Below are 19,015 nucleotides of genomic sequence, written 5' to 3' on the forward strand. Positions count from 1 at the left end.
ACCAGTAGCGTACAAAATATCGAAATAAAAATTGAAATTAAATATCAAAATTAAGCTAAAGAGCGAGATTGAGCTAAAATTAGATCATCGTTGATGTTTTGAATTACAACAATGATACGCATTACAACCAGAGAAATATTATAATTTCTGATTATGAGCGAAAAAAAACCTGGTTGTTGTTTCTTAAAAGTCGTCACGATATACTACTGTTATTCGGCCTGTGGAATATTTAAAAAAAAAAACGTCAGTGTCGGATGTCGGTGATTTGTCAAAGGGTTTTTTTTTCTTTCGTCGAAATAAAATTAATAATCACACATTATCCGATAAATTTTACCTCTGAGATGGATTTAATTATTTGATTTATTTCGACAAGAGAAACAATTGAAGACATTATCCGATAAATTTTACCTCTGAAATGATTTAATTAATTGATTTATTTCGACGAGAGAAACAATTGAAGACTAAAAAAGTTTCGATTGATGTACCGACAACGCACTGGATTGCGACGATCGCTCGATCACCCATACTAATACATGATATATTCTCAGTAACTGCGCATTACGGGGAAATAAAAATAATAATTCTTTGATTTTTTTCGATCTTATCTTCGTAAGTCAAAACATCTTCGACAAACAAAAGTCGAGGATTACCTGTATGTGATTGTTGATGATCTAATTTTAGGTCAATCTCGAAAATTTATTTAAATTGGGCATGTTCTGTTTTAACTTTCAATATTTTATTTTAATTTTAATATATTGATTGTAATTTTATTTCGATATTTGAATTTAATTTTAATATAATAATAATAGTTTTAATTTTGATATTTAATTTCAATTTTTAAATTTAATTTTTATTTCGATATTTTGTACGCTACTGGTTTTATCCTGCTGGTTAAAACGTTGGCCCAAAATCGTCGTTGTATAATTTCGTGATAAATACCTAATTTGTCTGGAAATAAATGGTACCGTTTATTTATTTAAAGTTTGGATCATAATTGAAACAATATTGTCTGTTTGCATTGATTGGTTGGTCTGTGTATGTACTAAAGTCGCGGTAAAATAGTTTCCGGTAATAACCAGTAAATTTTAAAATTACCGGTAATTACCGATGGCGAAATATTGTCAATTTTTCAATGGTAAACCGGTATTGCAATCCCCAATCCCCATACGACCGACTTGGAATGAAATATGAATCATAATTCAATGAGGATATATCGGTATATATGAAATAATTACAAATATGTAATAATGGCATACTTCCACATATGCAGTATTATATTATTGTTCGATAGTTATTTACATAAGAAATAATAATTCATTCTATTACATTGATTTATATTTGGCAGATATTAAAAATTAATCTAATTATTTATATAAAATATATTGCAAAAACAGCTAACAACATTGATGATTTAACAACTGTATTCCCGGAGCTGGTAGACGGTGAGTTGGGTGCTGATTTAGACCCATCGCGAGCCGCAGCCACACTCTGAAATAAAAATCATCAACTGTTAATAAGAAAAAAAAGTATTTTTTAATAATATATGTATATGTACGGACCTCCTTTCCACATGGTGTAACTTTTTTAATGAACTTGAAGAGAGATTCTGCTATGTTAGCCGGCGTTGGTTCGCTACAGCCTTCTAACTCTCTGACGATGCAATCTTGCATCTTGACCATGTCGTCGCACTGCTCTGACTTCATTAGCAATTCGGGGAGGTTTTCAAGAGATGGTGTCTCCGTCGGAATGTATTTAGACATGGAAGAGTTTATACAGACTTGAATGGCGTCTTGTTTATCCATCAAACATTCTGGACCGCCTTCGGCGATGAAGACTGAAAATTTCACAAATAATAATAAAGTCAACTTTGTATAATGCATAAAAGAATATATATTCTATTGTGAGTGTTGTAATTTACGAGCAATTCTGTCTCCTTCTTTGTAGCAAATGAAGTTCGTCAGACTTTCTGTAATGTTCAAGACAATTTTTTTGTTTTCACGTTCTTTTGGAGTCAAACAAGGTTCGATGGCATCGGTGAAGTTTGAAATGCATTGTTTCAACAAAGGTGACTTTCTGCAATACCTGTAATTTTGATGAATGCAAAATGTTTATAAATATTCGATCGAGTATATAATATGACGTGCGTAATGTTCGACGGGATGGTTACTTTTTGAAAACGACGTCTAAATCTCCGGTCGGTTTGGCTTCTTCGATTTCAGCTTTGAGCTCGTCTACGTTGATGAGACTTTGTACGCATTTTTGGACGTCGTCCTTTGCTTTCTATGAACAAAAATTATGATTGTGAGAATGCACAAGAGAACAGTTCTAATTTAATATGATCTGGGTCAAATTTCACAGATAAAAAAAGAAACACGTCGATAAAAAGAATTGTAATGATTGATCAAAGGTCAAAATATGGACTCTCAACTGTATATTTATTCTTATACAAACGAACTAGACAATTTGGGATGTGAATTTTCTTATTCGTAGTCGGGTTCAACAAGGTCACATTGAACGGGTCATTATGTATGTATAATAAATATAATAAAGACCCGATCGTACTTTTGGAAATGTTGCGTTGACATTGAATATCTAAAATACATGGTTTTATTTGTTCATACATATGTACAGGCGTCTAGTATAAGATATAATGGCCATGAGTAAGGTATAATGTCTTAAGTTGAAAACTGTGGTTTGCACAGCAGATAAACGTCCATATTTTTATTATTTTTATGTATTTGTTCATATAACACTATTGTCAAGATTCACATTCTAAACTAAAAACAGTTATGGTATGTTTTATTTGAATAGTTCTCTTTATCTTACAAAAACAAATGAAGTGAGTTCCAAATCAATTGTTTCTTTTGTTGTTTTTAAGAATAAATAGCGTTGTTTGTGATATAAATTTGAGGCCTTCAAATTAATAAGAATAAGTAAATTTATATTAAGTAAAAAGGTGACTTAAATGTTAAGTTTTGTTGCCTTATTTTGGGAAGAATATGTTTTTTCACTTTAAGCTGTAGCATGGTTTAATGCAATTAAATATGTATGTATGTAGATAGATACGAAAAAAATTAGTATTCATTTATTTGTAAAAAAAAACAAATTTAAATGTTTGATTCTATTAATTGATGCTATTTATATGAATACTTATTTATAATTCATAAAATAAAAAACATAATATTTTAAAGCGCGTCATGAAATGCCAAAGAAACTATTTGGTTCTTTTGTGAAGACTTTTTCATATAATACAGGGTTGATGATTGGCTTCAAAATTTACCGACTCCGACTCCACTTGAAAGATTTTAGCGAGATTGACTTTTCTTACCAACGTATAAAATTGTTAGTAATAACAATAGCGATTTTCAAATTATAAAAAACTAAAAGAATTTAAAAAACTCACTAAGAATTGAACTGTAACCTTATTTATTGAATTATTGGTAATGAAATAGTTATAAACAAAAATTAAATAAATTCATATATGTGGATGTATTTCATAAATAAACAAATGAATTTAATAATAAAAAAGTATGAGACGGAGAAAACATCGGTTTTGGCCAGAACACATCAAAATATGTGTAATTCGACGATTTTATTTATAACTAGTGCCCGATGGAATATCATCGAATGGGTTATGGCAAATCAAGTTATTAAATAAAAAAAATGTGTCAGTCCAATTTTCTTCAAATACCTTTTAAATATATTTAATTTAATATTTATATTTAATTGGTTAATATGAAAAAAAAAATGGTAAAAATGCCTACCTACCTACATATAAACAATATAAATACCAATAGAAAAATTAATCAATTAAATACATTTTCAATAGATGGCGCCAAATGTTAAGAGACTTGGCGTCGTCTATTAACCTAGAGAAAAAATTGGTAGCAAACAGTATATATAGAAGTTTTTTTCTTTTGTTATTATATTCGTTCATTTTGTTGGCATTGTCTTGGCTGTGACGTACATATGTATGTCGAATCGTAACGACTATTATAGTACGGCGAGCGTTATCTAACGCAGACACACAGCATAGCGATATTATATCTATGATTATTAAATTTCAATTTATTAGCGGATTTGCTTGTGGAGACTAGTTTTCACATACTTATGTACTATACTAGTGTAAAGGTCTGACCGCACTATACGGCCGTCGACTGCTGCAACACGACACAACACGGCAAAGTTGATACAAAAGGCAACTCAAAGGCAAAAATTTCATACAAACAATATTTGGCCGCACGCTTCCTTTCGTGTCGCAGACGCATAGTGCGGTCAGACCTTAATACTAACGGTGACCGGAAAAAAACACTCTCGAGACATCCGAACTTGGAGAACTAACGCAATAGAATTCCACAAATAAGAAGAGGTTAGTAAAACGCGTCAAGAGGGTATTCGTATGTTATCCGAATGGGCTAACCTTTTTTTGTGGTATTCTATTGCGTAAGTTATTTTTGAGCGCCTTTGAAAATTACGACTTCTCGAAACTGCGCTACTATTCAGTGCAATGTAGTGCATATTTCCGGGAATCAATACTATCAATTAAAGAAGATGAAAAGGAGTAAGAGTCGGTTGATTTTTTTTACGACACCACAGCACTGATATAATCAAATAAAATATGTATAATTTATTTGTGCAATGTGAATAATTCATACATACATATTTTACAGATGAATAGATGTGTATAAAAAATATTTATAAGCACGCTCATAAATTTTTTACTATTTTGCCGAGCATAAATTGATAATTAGTAGAATCGTTTATCCGGGATTTTTTTTGAACCAATTGGAAGAGTATATGTATGTACTGCATATCGAATCATCGTTTTTGCTCACACAATTTTGTTTAAATTTCCCATTTATGTACATACAATTCTCAGTGCGCTTATTTATACGGCCGTGTAATTCATGGAATACCTGAACCGCAACATCCGCTATGAACAGTAATGACAAAACGATAAAGGCAAAACAGAAATGACTCATATGAGATGCATGGCGAAGACAATCAAGAAGTTTTGGGATGCGTCAATTCGAAAACAAGCACACGAGCTTCAGTAAACAAAAAAACAAATAATAATAAAAGCTCGTAAAATGAATTGCGTGATAAAAGAGATGTCATCGTGACCTCATATGTGCATACATATTCGATCTGTCATTATCCCTTTTGCGTAGCAAAACACATAATAAACAGAGATATGTACTTTAATCAATTGCGAGTGATGTTTTGCATTTGCATATTTACTTGTATTGTACGTACACAAGCAGACCTGTAATAAACTTAATAAGTTTGGATCGACATTCCCACAAATGTACACATTTCGTAATAGCATTTTGCAAATACTTTTAAACTAGGCGATTTTTATTAAATATGATGTACCTAACATATTTATTTTTATTTATTTATTTAACATTTTGGACCATTGTGGCAATACAGAAAGAACCTAATACGCCACAATGGCCTACATAATAAAATAATAGAGTGAGAAAAAAAAAATTAAAAAATAATAGATAGAAAAAAAGCAAAAGTAAAAAAAATACAGCATATAACGCAATCATAAAAAACTTTATAGTAATAATTAAGAGGGCTGTAAACCCGAAAGCTTAATTTTGTTGCCGTTCCTTTCTTCGATATATGTATATATATTGAGTGAATGCGATAATATATATCAATTTATATATATTGAGTGAATGCGACAGTTTCGCTTCGACCAGATAATACGTATTTTAAATCGACAAAATCGAGGTTTCGTATTCTCCTATTTTCTCCACCAAAACTAGACCAATTTTTAAAAAAATTTCATCATCGGTACGAGAAAGATATTTTCTGTGCAACTATGCGCGTATTTTTTTTTTAAATCGACCGTTAAATAAGCACGCTGGACTCTTTTTTGTGGGTGTAAAAAAGAGGCGATTTTATAGATGTTTGGCGGCTCCTAGCTCCTATAAAAAATAACTAATCAAAAAAATAAAACGATAGATGCATCTCAATGGTGGATATCCATAGCATATTGAAACATAATTTCTCTAGTGCCATAATTGAGGAAGGGAGAAGTATAATACGTTTGTATGGACAAGGCGCTGGTGTCCAGCCCTCTTAAAATTAAAAATAAGTACAAATACAAAGAAGGGAATGCCTTGCGACTGCAGCCTGTTCCGATAAATAAAAACAAGCTACAAATACGAAGAAATGCTTTTTGCATTTTTTCAATCGTAAGAGAGTAATTTGCTTCATGCGGATTCCACACAATCGGATTATACTCAGCTTACTTCTAACAAGCGAGAAGACAAGGGGGTTGGAGAATAACCGAGCATATCTCAAAACAAATCCAAGTCGACGAAAGGAAACGTCAGCGACTGTCTTGATGTGGTTGTGAAAGGTGAATTGAGGATCAAAAGTGATATATGTATAAGTACACATAATCACTGGAATTAATATGCAGTAATTTCAAATATTTATTGACCCTTTGAGTGCTCAGACGTCTTTTCTGTTGAGAGCTCGCCATGCTGAAAATTTCCAACTAGAATTATTCAGAAACCCAATAGAAAACAGGTATAAAAATTGTAACTAATCCAAACAAACCCTAGATAACTACCGCCGAGGATTTAGAGCTTTGTAAAGGTGTGTTTAGACACTCTAATATATCTTGCAACAATATAAAATAAACAAAAGGAATCTATTAATAAATGTATTTTTCCAAAACTAGTTCCATCTTCTTCATTGTTTGTAAAATGTAATGCTCACAATCTAAATGCCAAGCCACAATCTATGTAAATGCCAAGCCACAATCTAAAATTCTCAGCAGTTAGGGATTTTCATCGGGTAATTCTGCTATGGTTGTAAATTCAGAAATTCCGGTGTAAACCAATCTTTACAAACGTTGACAAATGAATGACAAGGATTACACGACCCATATTCAATGCATTTTTTTTAATGCTACCTGTAAAGGCTTAGCGGGTAGTATTCTTGTTTACTTTGTACACGCTCAAAATACAACGAAGTTTAAGCTTAAAGCCAAGTTATGTATAAAATTTGGTAAGCATCCGTCAACCGGAAGTGGCAGTTTACTCTTACTCGACTTTTCTTCCACTATTTTTTATTTATTTATTTTTATTTTATTTAAATAGGCACACATACAGAATAAAATGTAAAAAGAAAGTTGTATAATGAGACAAAAAATAATAATAAACATAAATAAAAATATAATATTCCATTTACAGTGAGCACCACATGGTGATATAAAAAAGTAAAATTACAAAAACATCAAGATTTTAAAAAAAAGAAAAGAAACAGATAAAGTAAAAAAGAAAAAGAAAGACTATAAGGGTGAAGAAGCAAATCAACCACATATTATTTTCTTCACCTTTGTCCTAAAAATACCAAAAGAGTCACTAAAGAGGTCAGGACAATCATCTAAGCTATCGTAAATACGGCATATACGAACAATTGCACTATTGAAAGAGGTGTTGCTTTGACAAATTGGTGGATAAAAAAGATTTGTGCATCTGGTGAATCGGGCATTAACGTTAAAATTAATCTCGCTTAAAACAGATGTGTCAAGAATACCATTAGCAATCTTATATAGAATTAACAAATCAGAAACCCTTCTACGCTGAGACAAACTTGCAATATGGAAAAAAGAAAGTCTGTCATTATAAGATGGTAACAGTTTTTTAAGACCAGTCTTATAGGATAAATGGCGCAAAAAACGCTTCTGGATTGTTTCTAAATGCTCAATGTGAGTTCTATATATTTTTATATAATATTTTTTTATAATAAAATACTCAATATAATATAGTATTAACAGTGGGAAAAAATCCCAAGTGAAAATACGTAATTTTGACTTTTGATTTGAGCTGGACGACTACTTAGAGAGATTTGAAAGCTGAAAAGTACTACAAATGAAAGATAAAATACCCGACTCTAGATTCCAATATTCATTTTGAACAGAAAATTAACCGATTTTGAGAAATCGACCGAACAACACCAAGATATAGAAAAATCGCGCGATTTAAAAAACACATATATCTCCGAATCTCGAGCCAATCAACACTTTTTATTACCAGATTCGTGTTCACTGGGCATAGATCTATAAGAAAAGTCATATCCCGTCTCTGAAACATTTTAAAAGTCGTCATTTGTCGAACAGTGTTATCCAATTACCCGTTTATTTCTATATTAACGCAACGTTTACTATTCAAATTAAATCGTTACATATCATATGAATAATTGAAAAGAATATTACAGCAATCAGTCGAATGCGCAAAGGTCCAGTCCTAGAACTTTGACATCACTCTGCTTCGACCAAAGGACAAGACAGGTCTTTCGTGCGAATAATTGCGATAATTGCGAGGACACATTTTCTCGCCGATCAGGTTTTTTCGCAACTCTGTCACGCGTTTTGGCACGACGATGAGAGTTTCAGTGGAAAAGCGAAGTGCCATTAAGCGCTTGCGCGTGTACACGTATATACACATATCGATATTTACATACGAACCGGTCAATATATTATATACACAATATCCGGGCTAATAATCCGATTGAGCTATTGAACCTTCACCTTTACAGCTCAATCAGCAGGTCGTCGTGACAATATGTGTATACATGTGTAGATCTGAGATTAACTATAATCAAGTTACTGTCAAAGTCGCGGTTTGCTGTTGCACAATGGATTCCGATTTGTTCATAATTCGATTTATGTATGTACATATGTACTTTCATTTTCGCAATGAGCTGCTGTGTGAAATTTAATGTTTGCGGAATGTTCAACGCAAATTTAAAATCATCACCGCCAATTTATTTCAATTGAATTAAAATGCAGTTAATATACATATACGTATATCCATAGTTAGCTTACAGCGAGTGGTCCATACACAATTTATTGTAAAGAGGTACCGTTTCGGATGTGACCTTAAGAGGGCTGTACACCCGAAACCTTAAGTTTGTTGCCTTTTTATTTCTTCGATATATATATATATATATACAGCAGCAGTCACATAAAACGGAACGCTTAAGCGAAACATGTTTTTGCGTGAAATTTCGGTAATCTTATATAAAACCAAAACTGAAAGTCATTTAAATGATAGGTTGTATCATAGTGCATTCGTGTAACACCAAACGTGAAAATAAAAGGTGATAAAGATGAGTTGGGGAGAAATTTAATGGAGGGCAGATTTTACGACCGTGCGTTGACTTCACGGTTAAATGAAATTTGAAATGAAAATAGCACTATACATATACATTTTTAATTTTATTACAGTCACATATTATTATTTACAACTTATAAAAAAGAAATTAATATTTTGTAGCGGCTCCTTTCGATTTTATAACTTATTTTATTCGGTTTGGCATAGAATCTACTAAAGTTTTTAAATTTTCGATTGGGAGGTCTTCGTACCATATCTTTTCTATTATTTCTTTCAACGATTTAAGAGTAGAAACATTGTTCTTCCTTATCCTGTACTTGATACACATCCATAAATTTTCGATTGGATTTAAATCGGGACTATTGCCAGGTCATGGTAGTGTCTTTACACCCATTTCTTGTAAATAGTCCCGAACTTAAAAAAAAGTAAAAAAAAAAATTCAGTTTTTTGATTGAAATTTTATAATTTATATTCAATGCTATCAAATAAAATGAATACTCACCAATTTAGCTCGATGACAAGGGGCAGAGTCATCTTGAAAAATTATATCATCGGAATATGAAAGGTGGTTTTCCATCGATGGGACAAAGCTTTCTTCTAAAATTTTTTTATATTTTTTTCCATCGATGGCACCTTGTAGAAACTCCAATTGTCCAATGTTATGGTACGAAAAGCATCCCCAGACCATTTGACTTGGAAGATCCTTAACAGTTTTAAGGGTACAATTTTCATTATACCTTTCGCCAACTTTCCTTCGGACATACGGAAAACCATCAGGACTATAGAGGTTAAACTTTGATTCGTCGGAAAGTATCACTCATTGGCAATCTGATGGACTCCAATTTTCATGTGCTTTCGCCCATTCCAATCGATTGTTTTTCATTTTCTTGGTTAGTAATGGGTTTTTTGCAGCTTTCCGACCGTACAGTCCAGCTTCTCTGAGTCGCCTTCTTACTGTTGAGTCGCTGATTTCCATGGAAAATTGTGAAGATGCATCTGTTCTTAATCCTACAGCAGTTTTGAATCGCTGCTGTAAAGATAATCTGGTTATTACACGGTCTTGCCTCTCCGATGTGCATCTTTTCAGTCCGGTCCCCTTCTTACGATCAAAACTTCCAGATTCTCTTTTTTTTTTCCAGTAATCTCGAAACAGTCGATATAGAACATCCCGTTTTCTTGGAAATTGACCGAAAGGAAAATCCTGAACTCGCCAATGTCGCGATTTTTACACTCTTCTGCAATGATAACTGAGCTCGTTTTTTCATGTTGACGTGTTAAAATTCGAATTTGATGCTTTCTCCTTGAAAACCCACACTAAACTGAACTCAAATCTTAGAAAACAATCATATTTAGAATATTTGGTCGTTAAAAACCCTACACATAAAGGGATAATCCTTTAATGGCCTCGAAGTCGTAAAATTCACAAGCGTTCCGTTTTATGTGACTGCCGGTGTATATATATATATATGGGAGTTCGGTCTTTCGTGTCATGCGGGGAAGACGTGCTTCTGCGTTCTTCCCGCTATTACTCGCTTAAACCCGGCTATTGCACGAAATTTAATCTAAAAATTTAACCATCTAATCACTTATTTTACTAATTGCATCCTAGTATAATTTAAGTGTAAAAATAAACAGACGATCGGCCGTTAACAGCGTTTTTAATATCAGTGATTGCGAAAAATTTTGTGTTAATTTTGTGTCAGTTACAAAAGCGTATACGAACGAGATACATCTCCCTACCTGAATACAAAAAAATAAGGGTCCCTGCTCGCCAGTCAAAATTCGGTCCCACAGAAGCAATAAATCTTCCACATAATTGCTTTCAGACAAAAATTTTTAACGAACTTTACTTAATAGAATAATAGCAAACAGAAACGGTGTTTCCCAACTGTCTAATAGTTCTTTTTCATATTTAATTTATATTAAAGTAATTCGTGTAATTTTATATTCTTTACTAAATTTATTATTAAAATATTAAATTGCAAACCGCACTCACATATATAAATCCGTTGTCTCCAAAGAGGCGTCTCACGATAAAGATCTGTAAAAAAGTAGTATAACAATTGCTAATCTATTATTATCATAACTAACTACTTTCACTTACAAAGTAACCCTGTTAAATGGCATGTAATAACTCATAAGTGATCCAAGTGATACCTAGGATGACTATCTGTCAAAGCTGACCACAGAGAAGAGTCTATGGCGGTAAGAACTCACTCCTTGAATGGAAATCTCTCTCAAGTACCGCCTTTTTCTCAACACATCTTGGATAAATGCGAGAAAAATAATATCCAAACCTCCAACAAGGTAAGAGTGACGATGGATGATAGCTTAGCTAATAGAAACCTGTATTTAGCCACGTACAATGTAAGAACGTTATCGAGTGAAGGAAGTGTGCTTGCATTAGAGAATGAATTAGAAAATATCAAATGGGATATAATAGGACTTAGTGAAGTAAGACGAAAACAGCAAAACCAAATAATCCTAAAAAGTGGTAACTGTCTCTACTGGAGAGGGCTACCAAATGGTAGAATAGGAGGAGTAGGGTTTCTTATCAATAAGAGAATAGAAAGAAATATTATAGAAATAAGCGACATATCGGAACGTATATGCTATATAGTATTAAGAATCTCGAGCAGGTACACTTGTCAAATCTTCCAAGTGTACGCCCCCACATCTAGCCACCCAGACGAGGAAATAGAAGACTTCTACGAAAAAATACAGGACGCATACGATAATAGCCGTCACCACTTTAAAATAATCATGGGCGACTTTAACGCAAAAATAGGACAAAAGGCAAATACAGAAAGAGCAGTAGGCAATTTTGGTACCGGCCAAAGAAACGACAGAGGCGATCGCCTCATAGAATTCGCAGAACACAACAGGCTCTTTATCACTAATTCATTTTTCAGGAAAAACACCAACAATAAGTGGACTTGGGAGAGTCCTAAAGGAGACAGAAACGAGATCGATTTCATCCTAACAAATGCCCTGCACTCCGTTAAAGACGTTAGTGTTTTAAGTAAAGTAGATATAGGTAGCGATCACAGATTAGTCCGTGCCAAGATGGCCATTAATATAAATTGCGAACGTAGGAAATTAATAAAAGGATGCAGTAACTCTCCAGATTTCGCTCAACTAAGGTCTAGGAAAAAGGAATTCGAACTCGAACTTGGAAATCGATACGGGAAATTAAACCCAGAAGCAGACATCGAGGAATTGAACACTGTAATTAGTTCGGTTCTAACCTCAACAGGTAAGAAATTAGGTGGATTCAGGAAACAGATTAAATTAAGCAAAATTTCAGCGGAAACAAAAAACCTAATTAAGCATAAAAGGAATTTAGATAGGGATAATAATAAGCAAGAATACAATCTAGTAAATAAGGAAATTAAAAAGAGAATAGTCAGGGATGTCAGGGATTTTAACAGCAAGCTAATAGAAAATACCATTAAGAATAACCGTAGCCTGAAAAAGTGCAAACAGGATCTTTTCTTAGGCAAAAACCAAATGATCGCAATCAGATCAGAGAGCGGAGTAATAATTAGGAATAGAGAAGAAATCATAGACAGAGTTTACACGTTCTATGCAAAACTATACGAGAACGACAACGGCCAATTCCCCGCTCTGGAATCGACACACGGCCAAAGGGTTCCTGCAGTATTGCCTAGCGAAGTAGAGGCCGCGCTAAAAACTGCAAAGAACGGTAAATCCCCAGGGGAAGATAATATTCCCATTGACTTACTAAAATGTGGCGGCCCCCCCCTAATTAATATCTTAGCTAGGCTTTTCAGCAAATGCATCCAGAACCAAGCTATACCAGAAGGATGGAATAACGCAACTATCATTTTAATACACAAAAAAGGCGACAAAAGCGATATCAAGAACTACCGACCCATTAGTCTACTTTCAGCGGTCTACAAGCTCTTCACGAAGGTTATTACAGAAAGGCTGAAGAATATCCTCGACGAGAACCAACCTATAGAGCAGGCAGGGTTTAGGGCAAATTTCAGCACAATGGACCACCTCCAAGTAGTTGGCGAACTAATCGAGCGCGCCAACGAATATCAACGGCCATTGTGCCTAGGTTTCGTCGATTATGAGAAAGCCTTCGATACAGTTAGTCATAATGCAGTACTTAACGCTCTAAAAACACAGGGAGTGCCGGAACCCTATGTGGGACTGTTAGCTGCAATATATAAGAATGCCACAGCTTCGGTTAAAATTTTTTCAGATACAGATAGATTTAGCATAGGAAAAGGAGTAAGACAAGGAGATACAATCTCGCCCAAGTTATTCAATGCGGTGCTTGAGGGAGTTTTCAGGAAATTGGATTGGGATACAGCCGGAGTAAGCATCAATGGTCGCTTTTTGAGTCACCTTCGGTTCGCAGACGATATAGTTTTAGTAGCTCGTGATTCAGCTGACCTACTTATCAGACTAACACAGCTGGACAGGGAAAGTAGAAAAGTAGGATTAAAAATTAACGTAGATAAGACTAAACTAATGTTCAATAGTTATTGCATGCCTGATAGCATCCCCTTAGATGATAAACCAGTAGAAGTAGTAAATAATTATTTATATTTAGGTCAAATAATTGACATGTCTGGTAGTAAAAATGAAGAGATAAAGAGACGTATGAAATTAGGGTGGAGTGCATTTGGACGGATGAATGCTGTTTTTAAATCAAAAATGCCACTCTGCCTGAAGAAAAGGATCTTTGATCAATGCGTTTTGCCAGTGATGACGTATGGATGTGAAACTTGGACACTGAACGCCAAGATGCAAAATAAAATCCAATGCACTCAAAGAAGTATGGAACGCTGTATGCTTGGCATAACGAGGAAAGACAGGAAGCGGAACACGTGGGTGAGAAATATGACAAGGGTAGTGGACATAGTGGATAGAGTGAAGAGATTGAAATGGCAATGGGCGGGTCACGTAGCTAGGAGGATGGACGAAAGGTGGACAAAAGAAGTGCTTGAATGGTACCCGAGAGAAGGCAAAAGAGTAAAAGGAAGACCGCAAGGAAGATGGGTGAAAGAAATTAGGAAAATGTGCGGAATGAGATGGATGAGTGTTGCGCAAAACAGAGACGAGTGGAAGCGTGTTGGAGAGGCCTTCATCCAGCAGTGGATGGCGAATGGCTGTAAATGATGATGATGATATATATATATATATATATATATATATATATATATATATATATATATATATATATATATATATATATATATATTGAGTGAATGCGACAATATATATCAATATACATACATATTGAGTGAATGCGACAGTTGCGCTTCGAAAAGATAATACGTATTTTAAATCGACAAAATCTAGGTTTCGTATTCTTCAATTTTCTCCTCCGAAACTGGACCAATTTTTAAAAAAATTTCATCATCGGTATGAGAAAGATATTTTCTATGCACCTGTGCGCGTATTTTTTTTTTTAATCGACCGTTAAATAAGCACGCTGGACTCTTTTCGTGGGTGTAAAAAAGAGGCGATTTTATAGATGTTTGGCGGCTCCTAGCTCATATAAAAAATAACTAATCAAAAAAATAAAACGATAGATGCATCCCAATGGTGGATATCCATAGCATATTAAAAAATAGTTTCCCTGGTGCCATAATTGAGGAAGGGAGAAGTGTAATACGTTTGTATGGACAAGGCGCCGGTGTCCAGCCCTCTTAATGATTTTTTTAAATTTCAATAAACAATTGCAAAAACTCGTTTTTTCAAAGAGACATTCATCAGTTCATCGGTTTTTCTAGCATTTAAAGCATCATCCAAATGTACTTTAGATATTAAATATTTATAGTACATGCATTTGGGGTAAACTACAAGGGGAAGAGATTACTATAATGTACATATATACAATTTGTAAGATTGTTTCCACTGTACTTTCATTTCTAATCTTGCTTATAACGTGAGAGTATATTTTCTTTGTATTATTCTAAATATTAATATTTACAGAATTTGTTAATAGAATCAGCCTATTTGTATAGGTATGCTCGTTCAGGGTAAAATCTGTATAAATATTATACCTCATTTTAACCCAACATTTGTTGTTTACATTATGTTTACAAACACTATTCAGCTTTTTAGTCATTATGAATCATTTAATTATTATGAATAGTCACCGGAGCCTGAGGGGGCCGTGTATTGTTCAAAGGTTGTAAATGCATTGTTAAAGGTTTGCCGAACAATGGATAGCACTGTGACTAATTATTATATTAATTATTACCTCTAATTATTAATTGAAATTATTCAATAATTTATAGTATCTAATTGTTTTGCTTTGGTAATAAAACTTACTATGCCAACTGCTATATCTGCTAGTATTTACTATGATTAAGTTTCTATAATATATATATATATATATATATATATATATATATATATATATATATATATATATATATATATATATATATATATATATATATATATATATATATATATGTATATATATATATATATTACGTTGTAGGTCATTCAATTATAACTTAACAATGCTGACAGCTCTGAAGTTTTTACGAATGCTTTAGAATTAAATAATGTGTTAATATTTGAAATAAAAATGAAAATACTAAAGTTGCTGTTTTCAAAAATTCATAACTTTGATACAATACTAAGGCCTGCCTGTAAGTTATCTTTAAGGTCTATTTATTATTATATAAATGTTACAGTCAACGTCTATTTTCAGTTGTAATATATTCAAACTGGCGTTTTAGGTTCATATTTGAATTCAAGTCAACTTGTAAATTATATCTCTACACAAATACACTTTTGCGCTTTCAACAATGTGCGCTAGTTTTAATACAACAGTTGATTTTTGTCAGCTCTAATGTTTTTACGAATGCTTTAGAATTCAAGTATGCGTTAATATTTGCTAAGTATTACGAATTAGGTGTGAGTATCGTATTACGATAACTCTAAGAATGTGTTCATAACAAAAATGTGACTCCAACTCAATTTACTAGTCGAGTAACGTTTTCACGAAATCTGAACCTCTCCATCTAACCTGGTACCATCTTGTGGTTGAACTGTATTTTCAGTTGTAATATATTTTGACCAGTTGTAATGTATGTAATTCGCTATATGAATCAACTTGGAATATATTCCAACTCAAATGTAACATATGTATTTGTATATATATCTATCTACAGAGTCTTTTTAAAATGATATTTTTATACACTTACTCATTATGATTCATTTACCAGTGATTCTATTGTTTGGTGCGTTGAATAATGTTTTAATCACTTCAAAGGTTCAAAGGCGAATGCAGATAGCCGTTCAGGCGTTATCAAAAAAATTACACGATTAAACCGGCGTTAATTTCATTTAGCAAAAAAATAAATTACAAATTTATTTACGACGATCAAAATGCAAAGAAACACGAAAAAACATCGTCATTTAATTATACGTACATCTCAAACGATTTCATTGAAAGGATTCGCAACGTATGACTATGTAAGGTCGAAGGTGGTGATTATCGGTGCACGTTACAAGATAATAATATACGATTTGATACAAAGGTGACAACGATCAGATGTTGATTTGATATGTAAATGATTAAAATCTTAGTAGTTTCATTTGATACGCCACTTAAAATATATAAAAGTCATTTTCCCGTAATCATAAAAAGTTAAAGATAAACCGCATATTTATTATACAAAGTAAATTTGTTCGAAAAAGAAAATTCTTAGAAAAAGTCATACTAAATAAGCATATTAAATTATTTTTGCATTGAGGGAGCGAAATGCAAGACGATGCGGGGTATATCCAATATTTAATCGCCATAGTTCTTTATCAACTCAAAATAAAATAAAATTATATCGCGCGTTCATATTACCATTATTAACCTATGCTTCATCTGTATGGATAAACGCCTCGAATACTAACCTTTCCAAGCTCCAAGTAATACAAAATAAATCCCTAAAAATAATTTATAATACACTCATATATACTAACTTGAAAAAACTGTATGCCATATATAATATACCGTTTGTTACAGACATTACTAACAAACTAACCAGTAGATTCTATGACAGAATCACTAATAACCATACTAACACACTTGTGAAGAGTCTCGGTGATTACAACAAAATGTCTATACCCTTCAGGTATAACACACGGATTACCTAAACACAATCTACTTTAGGTCATCGACTTTAGAGTGTTTAATTAATATTATGTATTAGATGTATTATGAGCATTTATAAGAATTGTAAATAGGTGTTTGAGCTCTTTTTCCTATTATGCTGTAGATTAACATTAGAATAATATAATACTATGATTACTAACCAAATTAAATTAAATTGTAAAATAGAAAATGATCAGTAGATCAGTAGCTATTAAAATATATATAAGATGTATTGCGAACATAATTTCGTAATAATAAAAAGCATTTAAAAATCAAAATTATTTTTGACTATTTTCTTTTACTAGAGTTATCTATTAGAATAAAAAAAAAACCACCCCACTGACAAACTGCAAACGATTGCAAAATTACAAATCACACCTACATACATATCTACAAAGTTCAATCGCACCTATCTACATTCAACATACAATATTTAGTTAGATGTATATGATAAGTTAATCTAACAATGTTAACTTTTGTGATGGTCAAATGTTGACTTGCTATGAGATATCAATGAATATTATTGATAAATAAGTATATATGAATATTATAGAAAACTTTTAGCATAGAATATATACTGATAAAACCTGTCTATTTAAAGCTCGACTTATCATCTATGTAAACTACACGGTTCAATTGTTGATTGTCTGTAATCTAATCCGATATTTGTGTGAAAAGAAGACTCAAATAAAATATTCCCAATACTAAACAACAATGTGCGCATATTAATTGGTGAACAAAGACACGTCCGAGCGTCGACTCGCAGTGTCGGGTTAAAAAAGGTCAAATCAGCAATACGTAAATATAAATTTCATCAACACCAACCACTGCATTGTCGTAAGCGGTTTCGTTTGCTTCTTTAATGCATTTTTGTTTGAAGACTGCTTGGGCTTCTTCGGCGGACGGCAACGCGTTTATGTCCAGACCAGGAACATCACCGATAGCATCCTTGATTGTGTTGATATCATCGGTGTTCTCTGTTAAACCTTAATTTAAGGAACGAATCATCAATTTACACAAAGTCAATTATGGGAAATCTTAAAATTAATAACTACAGTTGCACTGATTTCATAATTTAATAAAACCACCAATAAATAATTTGAATTGAAATGTGATATTTTTGACCATTACAAAATTTAAGTCGTGAAATTCGTTTACTTTGAATTACATTTATAAAATTCTACTAACCCACTGTTGACGCTTTTGACCCAATTTCAAAAAATGGTTGTCGATCAGCGATAATAGTACTAATGTATTGATTATTCGTTATCAATTAATTTTTGTATTAGATTAAAATGATCGATCGGAAAATATGAGATGTATAAAAAGATGAAGGATTTCACTTACCTACTGATGCCAATGACAAAATAAATATTCCCAATATGCACTTCATTTTGATATTAAATAAATTGGTAAAAAGTTTATTAAGTTATGAAACAAAAATGTATAATTTAAATGGACAGATTATTATTTATTATTGACTTATTTTCTAATAGCTAGAAACACAACCAACACCATTCGCGATAGCCGCGCAACTGACATTACTACATGACTGACAATTTGGTCCTAGCACATTTTATTATCAGCATACGCTAATAATCGCACTATAATAATAATAATATATATAAAAACGGACTGTCGCTAAATATATTTGTATATTTGTATATATGTATATTTGTATATATGTGACGGACGATCAACCGTCAACCAGTATGGGGAACAA

At 32.7% G+C, this 19,015-nt stretch overlaps 1 protein-coding gene across 1 annotated transcript; it reads right to left on the bottom strand.

Moving 5' to 3' along the window:
* Positions 1 to 1,238: 1,238 nt before the first annotated feature.
* On the bottom strand, positions 1,239 to 18,889 carry LOC143915137 (27 kDa hemolymph protein-like). The gene is made up of 6 exons (XM_077435584.1): positions 18,640 to 18,889; positions 18,118 to 18,278; positions 2,168 to 2,280; positions 1,919 to 2,082; positions 1,560 to 1,834; positions 1,239 to 1,488 (listed from the first exon to the last, which is right to left on the bottom strand). Exons 1-6 carry the CDS (start codon positions 18,683 to 18,685, stop codon positions 1,369 to 1,371), a joined length of 879 nt encoding a protein of 292 aa, XP_077291710.1. The 5' UTR covers positions 18,686 to 18,889; the 3' UTR covers positions 1,239 to 1,368.
* Positions 18,890 to 19,015: the final 126 nt, after the last annotated feature.

The sequence above is a fragment of the Arctopsyche grandis genome, chromosome 1 (genome assembly GCF_051622035.1).
Source record: "Arctopsyche grandis isolate Sample6627 chromosome 1, ASM5162203v2, whole genome shotgun sequence".
NCBI classification, from domain to species: Eukaryota; Metazoa; Arthropoda; class Insecta; order Trichoptera; family Hydropsychidae; genus Arctopsyche; species Arctopsyche grandis.

Bases quoted from the DNA above. Each gene is read 5' to 3' on its own strand.
- LOC143915137 (XM_077435584.1), bottom strand. From the start codon at position 18,685: ATGAAGTGCATATTGGGAATATTTATTTTGTCATTGGCATCAGTAG. The intron at 18,279-18,639 runs GTAAGTGAAATC...CCTTAAATTAAG, and splicing joins TTTGTCATTGGCATCAGTAG to GTTTAACAGAGAACACCGAT. The intron at 2,281-18,117 runs GTTGGTGTTGAT...TTTTGTTCATAG, and splicing joins CCGCTTACGACAATGCAGTG to AAAGCAAAGGACGACGTCCA.